Raw genomic sequence first — 11,292 nt, 5'->3', positions numbered from 1 at the left:
GATCGCACCACTTCACTCCAGCCCGGGCAAAAGAGTGAAACCCTGTCTCAAAAAAAAAAAAAAAAAAAAGTTCAATAGATTATTATGTGCAAGCTTATCAAAGATGTTAAGAAATTCATCTTCCTTATTCACTTTGCCTTCTCACCAATATGGCCCTCTGTGTTGGGGGTAAATGTGGTTTTTCTAGGGGTCTGTGATCTGGGAGCTGGAGCAGAGACAGACCCTGGGGTGGGGCCAGGATGAGACACTAGGCCCCTCTAGGCCTGTCTAAGGGGTTGGAATGTCAGAGTCTCCTGTGTCATGGCACCACTTATGGCTCCCTCACACACACCACTTTGCCTCCTTTTCAGTTCTCTGTCTGCATCCCCTATAGTTCTACAGAGTCCCACCATCAGAAGCCTCTGCACACACAGGCATACCCTACTCCATTCACCCAGAACTACTTCTCTGAAGCTGAGAGACATGTAGGTGAGATAGACAAAGGCTGGTGACCCAGGAGCAGGGTCATTCACCCATCTGGGGCAGGGGAGTTCACGGCCCTCAGCAGCCTCCATGAAGGCCGCCCCCCTGACCCCCCAGCCCCCACCTACACATGCACAGAGCTGGAAGTTCTGTCCCCACCGCCACTCCAGAGTGCGAGAAAGGGAGAAGCAGTGGGATGGGGACTCTGTGCTTTGCATGTTGGCTGAGCTAAGAGGGCCCATCTCCATCCCAGCCTTTGTCAGGGAGAGAAGGGGCTTCCCAGGGGCAGACATTATCTATTCTCCACCAGAATACCCAGGGTCAAGACTTCTCCCACTTCTGAACTCAGGGCCCAGCACTTTCGCACCCAAACTTCCACTATTTTGAGACACATGAAGCTACTGGGCTGTGGCACTTCCTGGAGCCTGCATGGAGATGTGCAGTCCTGTGACATCTCTGCAAACCTTCTCCCTACAGCTGCACGAAGTTTGAGGTAGAGTAAGTAGTGGAAAGATGGATTGAACCTTATTTCAGAGTGGGACCTTCATAGGTTTTTCTCATCTTGTTTTTAGAATTTTTTGTTGTTTGTGTAAAGACGATATTATGGAAACGTAAGGTTCAGTGAAGGAACTCAGGATGAAGGTGAGATTACAGCACCACTGTCAACATCCCTCCATGTCCTGTCGCTTCTGGAAACCAAGCCCACACGAAGCACGGCACAAATAAAAGCCATCACCCTCTTATGAATAAAAAACCATATATATTGTGGAATATTAAATGTTCTGCATGTACTAACATGAGAGAAAATATTTTTTCTCTACATAGAGTGAATTTTTTCTTGGGGACTTGTTTTTCTCCAGGGAAGGCTAAAAAAGAATTTGTGACTGACCAAATCAGATACCTTCCCAAAGAAGACAGTGCCTTGGACAGTGGTGATGGTGGCTAGAGGCACCGGATGTCTTCGGCCAGTGCTTAGGGGGACTGACTGGGGATACAGCTTTCTTGGGGTGCAAGAGTTGGGGATGTCGCAGGCCCCATTGCTCATTGTTGCACCGGACACTTTTCAGCTGTTGATCTCTGATTTGCCTGCCTCTGTTGGGACAACCCTGGCTCTTGAGAGGGGCTTGTTGACTGCTGGCTGCATAGCTCAGTATTCTGCTGTGTTCTGAGTAGAAAAGGTGCCTGTGGTTGCAGGGAAACCCACAGACTGGGGCTTGAAACTCCTGTTTGTGCTGATTTAACTTCGAGGCATGGCGCGCATGGCAAAGTGACATTTTCTCCTCCAGCATTTGTCCAACTGCTGTCATGAGACCCTGAGCTTCAGCACTGCTGCTGTACACACATGAACTGTTTTTTACTGTTTTTTGGCTCTCAGCAGTGACTGGTGCCGGCTTGCTTGTTTTCTTTGAAAAAATCCACTGAAAAAATTGCTTGATGTTTTCTCCAAAGTGGCTTTTTGATGGCAGTAGCTGGACGCCTTCATCCTGATGGGTGTCTTCTTTTTTCCTGACTGGGGTAAGTTGAGGAGTCCTCAATCCTTCAAGCCTTTCTTCATGTTTTTCTAAGTTGGGCTTCCTAGAGTTCTCACTCTTGCGAGTAGGGGGAAACATTGGCCTTTGGCTCTTGCATGAGCCTTGACAGTTTGGGTTCCTGGGCTCCTTGTGCCCCAGATTGCTCCTTCTGGCTGCCATGAGGTCACGTAGCTCCTGGGATGCCCGCATGTTCCCAGTAGGCATGCTCTGGAGATGGCCCTGGGGCACTTGAGAAGCCAAATTCTCTGAAGCATGAGGCACAACAGATGCTTGCCCATCTGGAAGGAGCGCAACAGCGGCACAAACTTGAGGCTGGGTCTTTGACTTTGTGGCCATTCCAGGCTCAAATTCACTAACAACCTCCTCCATAAGACGCAGCTTTCTTGGATCTTGGGAGACAGACACTCTAGGGGGTAGAGAGCTTTTGCTGGTCCCTGGAGCCTCGAAACCATGCACATCCTCACTTGTGGCTTGGAGGTTTGCCAGCATACAGGTTTCCAAGGGGACTCTGCATTGTGGCACTGCCTCCCTTGTCTCTCCAGGCTTTGAAGATTGGGCTCCTAAGCTCCTGCTCTGCTGTGTGCTGCCTGTGAAGCTGTATGTGAGGGGCTTAGATGGCCTCCTGCCCTCCTGTCCAGCTGGAGGAGCCTTCAAGGGCCCATGATCATTCCAAGATGGGATTCCTCGCGGGGCCCTCTGGAACTGCTTACATGCAGGTGAGGAGGCCAGAAGACTCTCTGGCATGTGAACAGATGCTTCGGTCAGCACCTGCTTTCTCAGACTTGCCATTGGTGGCTTTCTAAGGAATGTGGCCACCTCAACTTCTGAGCCAGCCCCAGATTCACAGGTGGCTGAGGAGGGACCGGCAAGCTGTGTTAGGGACAAGGATGAAACCTTTTCCAGTTTAAAGCACTGAATGGGCTTGAGGACCCTGAGGGGTAGACCCCACCTGTGTTTGGCCCAAAACCTCACAATATGGGCTCCTAGCACCTGCTGAGTACACGGTTCGAGGAAGGAAAGCACCTTGGCCGTGTTCACACAGGCTTTCCCACTTTTCGGGGCTGCTAGATTGCTGGTTTTCACGTGGGTGTCGGACACGGGAAAAGCCTGGTCGACAGCAAGCCAGGATCGACGCACACTTACGGGGATCAAGCCCTCGTTGGTCTGGCCCAACTTCCTGTCCATGTGGGCTTTCAGGATGTTTTCTATATGAGTCTTCTCTGTGCATCTTAATAAGTCACTTCCCAAGTTGCTCCTCAAGGGCTTCCTCAAGTTCCTTTCCGACTCCTCAGAAGTCACCCCCAGAACCTTCCCTGGGAAGCTTTCCATGCCCCTGGATAGATTTTGTGGGGTCTCACCCAGAACTTGCCCCAGATGTGGGCACAGGTCCCTCTCTAGCTGGAACTTCACCTTCTGTGCCTCCTTGCTGCTTTCACCTGTGGACCTGGAGGACTGCCAGGGCCTGGGTTTGCCCTTGGCCTGACTTGTCCCTGGTGATTCGTCCCGAAGCTGCATCAGATCCAGAGACTCTTGGATCCTTCCCAGGTTGCCCTCATGTTGGATGATCCACTTTTTTATGTGTTGCTCCAGTTGTCTTCGGAGTTCAGGACTGATTGGAAAGTTCTCAGGCAGAATGGACGTCAAGCTTTCCTGGGGAAGGTTAGGAGTGGAGACACTAAAGACGTCCTGAGATTTTTGGACCCTAGAGGGTAAAGCCAACCTATCTTCTAGTTGTTTCCTCAACAAAGGCCATTCAGGGTGCTGAGTTTCAGGTAGTGAGAGAGCTTGCACTTTATTCTGCAATGCAGGGCAAGCTATTCCAGTGTTCCTAATCGGGGATGGAAAAGCAGGAGATAGGACTGGGAAAGAGGATTGAAGATGGGCCTGACCATCGGCCTGAGCCACAGGTGTGGGCTGGAATTGGGGTGTGGATGAAATAAAGGGTTGGGACTTGGGCCCCAGATGGGACAGGGGCTGGGCCTGGAAAAGCAGTCGGGACATTGTAGTCTGCCTTTGAATTGGGCAGACATTGGACATTTCATTGAACAAGAAAGGAGGAGACTGTAAAGTATAAGACATGTCAGTTACCCAGGCATTAGCCACCAGGGACTCGCTGTGCAGAGAGGGGAGGCCCCAGAAAAGCTGGCTATAATTCTTCTGAAAACTTTCCTGCAAGAGCCTAGGATCTGAGAGCTTCTGAGGTCCGGGCAGCTGTTTCGAGTTCTCTCCCATGTTCCAGAAGGGTTTTGGGGTTGTGGTGTCCTGCTCAGCACCCAAAGATTTAACCAAATTCCCCAAAGAATTTAAGTGCTTTTCTGGGGTCATTTGGTTTGTAAATGATCCATCATTTTCTTTTTCTTCCCAAATGTTGACCTTGGTTGTTTCTGTGACTTGTATCCCCACGACATTCTGGCCATCAGAGCTGAGCAAAAACGGGTTACCAGCTTTCATCTGACAGGTCTCTGGTAGGTGGCGCGAAAGATGATCTTGCTGGACTGACGAGTTGAGGGCGCACCAGGTTCTGGTAGTCTCCTGCCACCAGGAGGAGGCAGAAACATGACTGTTTGAGCTGCCAAGGCCTGAGACGGCTGGGACAGAAGCCACCAAATCCTCATGTGTAGACAAGCTTTGAGGGACGGTGCCCGGTGGAAGTGCCACTGAGTCACAGTGAGATGGAGTTATGAGTGTGGAGTCCCGCAGGGGAGGAGCAGTGAAGCCTTTTGGAGGAGGCGGAGAGCAGGCCAAAGGATCAGGGGTGTGTGGTGGGTGAGGGAAAAGTGCAGGTGGCTCGGGTGAGGGGCGTTCTAGGGGAAGGGAAGGTTCTGGTGGCTGGGAGGCACTTAGGGAGGAGACTGAGGTGGTCATTGGGCCTGGTGATGGGGTGGAGGCCAGATCCTGAGGATGCTTGGCTCGAGGATCCGGGGAAGCTAACGGGGAGAGAATGGGAGCAGCATCTTCCATAGGCTCATGAGAAGACCGGGAGGCTCCATCAGGTGCTCTTTTGCCCACCTCACCTGGGGGGTCTGGACCGGAGAGCTGACCAAAGTCACCTTTGTGAAGGTGTGGCCCCAGGAGGCTGCAGGAGACAGGAAGCACGAGCTGCAGCCAGGAGCAGGTGGGGCCAGAGGGCAGAGTGGGCGCTCGGGCCACAGCCCCTCCACCACCCCACACCCTGACCGCCCAATTCTCCTGTTACCCCTTCCATCCTCTGTCCCCCTGGTCTCCCCATCCCAGGTCAGCTCCAGGCTGCCTATGGCCCTGGGGTGGCATCCCAGCCCTGGTAGGAAGGATGCAGGGAAGGGGAAGTGCCTCACCTCTGCAGTTGTGAAAGCAGGTCACAAGTCTCTTCCAGGCCTGTCGGGCACTCTCTACAAGCTGGAAATCAAGAGACTGGGTTAGGGCAGTGAGGGAGGGGCCTGGGATCTCACAGGAGGCTGAGTGGCTGTTTCTTTAGGGAAGACCATGGGGAATTAGACCCTGGAACCCACCCATCTGTGTCCAAAGCCACATGGCCCCGACAGTAATAGCAAGGCATGGAGGACAGGGCTTTTTCATTCACAAAGGGCTTCCACACACGGAGCCCCCCCTCCCACCCCCACAGTCCTCACAACTGCCCTGTGGGGAGAAAGGACTGGGGTGGTCTCAAAGAGGAATCAGCCTTAGCAGAGTTGAACAGCTACTCCCAGGGAGCGGGAGGCCCCCTCACCCCCCTCCGCATCCAGGCAGGCATTGGTCTCCCCAGGACACACACAGTGCCCCCTGCTGGGTAACGCCCAGTCCCTGGCCCACCATGGCTTCATTCCGGCATGGAATCTGAGAAGGACCCGGGGTTCTGATTTCCTTCCTAGGAACCCCCACCTCAGGCTTCTTCAACTGACTTCTTCAGAGTCAGTTCCCTCTGGGACAGATGAGATCAAATTCACTCTAGTGTGCTCTGGCAGAGCCTTACCTCTCAGACTGTGGTTTTTCATCCTGCCTCTGGGCCTCCCCCTCCGCCCTACTGGACAATAGGAGACACGATGACGTGGGGAGACAAGATGACGCGGAGAGACAAGATGACGTGGAAAGACAAGATGACACTGGGAGACAAGAAAGGGCGAGAAGCTAGGACCGGCTCTCCCTCTCCGCCCCAGCCCAGCCGCAGCACGCTGCACTCAGGAACCGCATAGCTCTCTCTGTCTTGCTCAGGGAGCTCTGTGTGCTTCCTCCCACTCATGTTTAAATGGATGATAAACTGCTTTTCTTCTTAGAAAAACAGCAAGAGGGGGCCGGGCGCGGTGGCTCACACCTATAATCCAAGCACTTTGGGAGGCCAAGGTGGGTTGATCACCTGAGGTCAGGAGTTTGAGACTAGCCTGGCCATGGTGAAACCCCGTCTCTACTAAAAATACAAAAATTAGGCGGGCATGGTGGTGGGCGCCTGTAATCCCCAGCTATTCAGGACGCTAAGACAGGAGAATCGCTTGAATTCGGGAAGCAGAGGTTGCAATGAGCCGATATCGCTCCATTTCACTCCAACCTGCGCCACAGAGCGAGACTCCGTCTCAAAAAATAAAATAAAATAAAATAAATGAAGTAAAAATAACACACACACACACACACACAGAGAGAGAGAGAGAGAGAGAGAGAGAGAGAGAGAGAGAGAGAGAGGGATTTTCAATATGAGGTCCACCACGGACGCCTTCAGTCCCTGTTCCTCCGCTCCAGGAACACCCAGGCTCAGGCCCGCAGGCACTGCTGAGCTGTCAGGTAGGATTCTGCTTCCCAGGAGACCAGAGGAGACACCAGGCCCTGGTGGGAGGCCCTCGGGGGCCCAGCACAGGCCCCAGATCACCCCACACAGAGGAGGATGGGCCCTGAGCCACCTGCCCCAGAAAGGGGCTGATGAGCCATGGCTCAGGGCCTGGTCTCAGACAGAGACCTCCCTACTCAGCTCATGACTGGTACTGGTGCTGAGTCCACTGGTTTGATTTTGCCTTGATGCCTCCTGTGCTCCCCGACAGATGGACTGAGAGCTTGGGATGGAAATCCCAGTACACTATCCACCCCTACCAACCCCTGGCTGCCCTGCCTCTCCCTGGAAGGATGATGTTCTGGTCTCTTCTGAGACTTCCCATCATAGAAGGCTCTCCACTGGATTTGGAAAAGTGGAACCAATAATAAAAAGAAAGGAGAGAGTCAAGCTCTGTGGGTCCGGACTGAGGGCTCCTTACCTTTCTCTTCCCAGGCGATGGTGAGGGTGGGTCGTCACAACGCAGGTAAGAGAAGTAGGGGAGTAACAGGAAGAAGAACCCCAGGGCAAACACCAAGGTGAGGAAGATATCCAGCACCCATGGTGTGGAGCTGGGGGCGTTTAGCGATGAGGCACTAAGTAATCTTAAAGGAAAGGGAAGATTCTCCATGTGAATAGGCGCGTTGCTTTCAAGCAACTGAGCTCTGGGCATCCGGGTGGAGCCTAGGGACTGGGGCCCAGGCCTGCGTCACAGAGCTGGGGCCTTGACATCACAAAGGGCTCCTTTGTTGGGGAGAGGCAGTGGGAGGGGAGGGGCAGAGGGAGGGGGAGGCACAGAGGGAGCCGGAGGCCCAGCAGGAGGGGGAGGGGAGGAGGAGGGAGAGGGGCAGGGGGAGGGGTAGACTGAAGCACAGCCCCTCCCCACCCCCCAAGCTGGGGATCCCTCCACCATCCCACCTTCCAGATCCCTCCTTCCCACTAAGTTTTGTCAGTGGTAGCCAATTTTCTATTCTTTCTTCCTGGAACATAGATATTACCTGGTTCCTTTTATCTTTTGGAGACGGTGGCTTGAGGTTACCTATTTTATAGCCCTTGAAAATCTGAAGTTCTGAAATTTTGGCTATGTACCAGGGATTTTTATTCTCAGAATCTCATTCATCCTCAACTCCAGCTTTCCCACACAATGTTTTTGTCTTGTATCAATCCAGGGACAAAATGTAAATTTCTTCTACTCTTATTTAGTTTTGCAAATTTTGAATAGTAAGTTTTAAAAAATTATTTCTATCTCACTTTCAATCAAAGGGACCTACCCATATACAATTAAGACTTTTTTTATCTTTTAAAATTTTATTTATGTACATATGTATTTATTTTATTTTAAGTTTCGGGATACATGTGCAGGACATGCAGTTTTCTTACATAGGCAAATGTGTACCATGGTGGTTTGCTGCACCTATCAACCCATCACTTAGGTACTAAACCCAGCATGCATTAGCTATTTTTCCTGATGCTCTCCCTACCACCGGCCCTCCCCTGACAGGTGCCAGGGTGTGTTGTTCCCCTCCCTGTGTCCATATGTTCTCATTGTTCGGCTCCCACTTCTTAGTGAGAACATGTGGTATTTGGTTTTCTGTTCCTGTGTTAGTTTGCTGAGGATAATGCCTTCCAGCTTCATCCATGTCCCTGCAAAGGACTTGATCTCATTCCTTTTTATGGCTGCATAGTATTCCATGGTGTATGTGTACCACATTTTATTTATCCAGTCTATCATTGGTGGGCATTTGGGTTGATTCCATGTCTTTGCTATTGGGAACAGTGCTGCAATAAACATACATGTGCATGTATCATTGTAATAGAATGATTTATATTCCTTTGGATATACAATAATGGTATATCTGCCACAGCCTCTGTACTGCACTGTGGGGAATTCTGCCCAGTGCAAACCACCCAGTCTCCCTAGCACTGGCGGGGGAAAACCAGCGACTAGACCCGCAGTAATGGCGGTCACCCTTCCCCCCAGGAACTTGGTCTTCTCAGGCAGACTCCAGGTGCTGTGCTGGCTAGTGGGGATTCCATGCCAGTGGGTCTTAGCTTGTGGGGTTCTGTGGGAGTGGGTCTGCTTGGCTCCCTGGCTTCAGCCCCCTTCTCATGGGAGTTGATGGATCTCCTGCTTCACTGGATTTCTGCGAGCCGCCAGAGTATGCAGAAACTTCTACAGCTCAGTACCTGCCCAAGTGGGTGCCAGCTGGAGCCCCTGCTATGGGTCTGCACAGCTTTGTGCTTGGGACCCAAGGCCCTGGTGGTGTGGACTCACAAGGGGATTACCTGATCTGGGATTTGCAAAAATCTGTGGGAAAAGCATAGTTCCCCGGGCGGGTAGCACAATCCCTCACTGCCTCCCTTGGCTGGAGGAGGGAGGCCGCTTTGCCCTGTGCAGCTCTTGGGTGAACTGTCACCCAGCTCTGCTTTTCCTTGCTCTCCATGGGTCACACCAACTGCCTAGTCAGTCCCAATGAGGGAATCTGGATATTTCAGTTAGAAATGCAGAATTCACTTGCTGTTTATGTTTGTCTCAGTGGGGGCTGCAGAGTAGAGCTGTTTCTACTCAACCATCTTGGCCCTTCCCCCCAATTAAAATAATTAATATTCAAAATTTGTAATTCTAATTATGAAAGAATTATAAATAGTTAAACCTTCAAGTGGTATTTCTGTAAATGTATAGCATTTACAGTTCTGGACGTGGTAATGCTTAAAGTGCATGATAACTTATGGGACTGCTATATAGGCATACCTCAGAGATACTGTGGGTTTGGTTTCAGGCCACTGTGGAGATGAGCTCTTTAGGGCAGTGCCCAACGGAAGTGCCATTGAGTCACGTTGAGACGGAGTCAGAATGCAGTCCAGCAGTGGGGGAGCAATGAAGGCTTTTGGAGGAGGTGGAGGGCAGGCCAGACAATGGGGGTGGGGTATGATGGGTGAGGGGAAAATGCAGGTGTCTTGGGTGAAGGGCGTTGTAGGGGAAGGGAAGATTCTGGTGGCCAGTTCTGCAATAAAATAAATATGGCAATAAAGCAAATCACACAGAATTTTTGGTTTCTCAGTGCATATAAAACTTAGGTCTATACTATACTGTAGTCTATTAAGTGGGCAATACCATTATGTCTAAAAAAGTCAATGTACATACCTTAGTCAAAAATTATTTTACCGTTTAAAAATGCTATGGATCACCTGAGCCTTTAACGTCATGATCTTTTTGCTGGTCGGTGGCCTTGCCTCAGTGTTGTGGCTGCTGACTCATCATGGTGGAAGCTGCTGGAGGTGAGGTGGCTGTGGCAATTTCTTAAAATAAGACAAAGAAGTTTGCTACATCAATTGACTATTTCTTTCAAGATTCCTCTGTAGCATGCAATGCTGTTTGATAGCACTTTACCCACAGTAGAGCTTCCTTCAAATCGGAGACAATCCTCTCAAACCCTGCCACTGCTTTATCCACTAAGTTTATGCAATTGGGTTCACAGCATCTACACCTGGAGTAGTTTCCATCTCAAGAAACCACTTTCTTTGCTCATCCAAGTTCTCATTTGTTAAAATTTTGTCATGAGATTTCAGCAATTCAGCCACATCTTAAGTTCTTTTCACATCTTTTAATCTTAGTTCTCTTGCTATTTCCACCACATCTGCAGTTACTTCTTGCACTGAAGTCTTGAACCCTCAAAGTCATCCACGAGGATTGGAATCAACTTCTTCCAAATTACTTTTAATGTTGATATTTTGACCTCCTCCCATGAATCACAAATGTTCTTAATTTTAACCTCCTCCCATGAATTGCAAATGCTTCTAGAATGGTGAAAACTTTCTAGAAGGTTTTCAACTTACTTTGCCCAGATCTATCGAAGGAACTACTACACATGGTGGCTACAGCCTTATGAAATGTATTTCTCAGATAATCAGCCTTGAAAGTCTAAATTCCTCATTGATCCATGGGCTGCAGAATGGGTGTTGTATTAGCAGGCATGCAAACAGCTTTAATTTTCTTGTAGTTCTCCATCAGAGCTCTTGGGTGACCAGGTAAATTGTCAATGAACAATAATACTTTGAAAGAAATCTTTTTTTAAAGCAGTAGTTCTCAGGTGTGAGCTTAAAATATTCATGTAGTAAACAGATGTGCTGTCATTCAGGCTTTGTCCCATTTATAGAGCACAGGCAGAGTAGATGTAGCATAGTTCTTAAGGGCCCTAGAATTTTCAGAATGGTAGATGAGCTTTGGCTTCAGCTTAAGCCCCTAACAAAAGAGTCACCCTGTTCTTTGAAGCTTTGAAGCCAGGCATTTATTTTGCTACCTGGCTGTGAAAGTCCTGGATGACATCCTCTTCCAATATAAGGCTGTTTTATCTGCAGTAAAAACTTCTGTTTAGTGTAGCCACCTTTGTTGCTTGTCTTAGCTGATCTTATGGATGACTTGCTGCAGCTTCTACATCAGCACTTGCTGCTTTTCCTTGCTTGCACTTTTATCTTATGGAGAAGACTTCTTTCCTTAAACCTCATGAACCAATCTCTGCTAGCTTC

At 50.0% G+C, this 11,292-nt stretch overlaps 1 protein-coding gene across 1 annotated transcript; it reads right to left on the bottom strand.

Annotated features, from left to right (window-relative positions):
* Nucleotides 1-724: 724 nt before the first annotated feature.
* On the bottom strand, nucleotides 725-7,446 carry LOC103891423 (spermatogenesis-associated protein 31A6). Its single transcript, XM_054519672.2, has 4 exons — nucleotides 7,208-7,446; nucleotides 5,944-6,073; nucleotides 5,309-5,369; nucleotides 725-5,070 (listed from the first exon to the last, which is right to left on the bottom strand). The coding sequence occupies exons 1-4, from the start codon at nucleotides 7,436-7,438 to the stop codon at nucleotides 1,356-1,358; spliced, it is 4,137 nt and encodes a 1,378-aa protein (XP_054375647.2). The 5' UTR covers nucleotides 7,439-7,446; the 3' UTR covers nucleotides 725-1,355.
* Nucleotides 7,447-11,292: the final 3,846 nt, after the last annotated feature.

The sequence above is a fragment of the Pongo abelii genome, chromosome 13 (genome assembly GCF_028885655.2).
Source record: "Pongo abelii isolate AG06213 chromosome 13, NHGRI_mPonAbe1-v2.0_pri, whole genome shotgun sequence".
Classification (NCBI taxonomy): domain Eukaryota; kingdom Metazoa; phylum Chordata; class Mammalia; order Primates; family Hominidae; genus Pongo; species Pongo abelii.
This window is presented reverse-complemented; position numbering and strand designations above follow the sequence as displayed.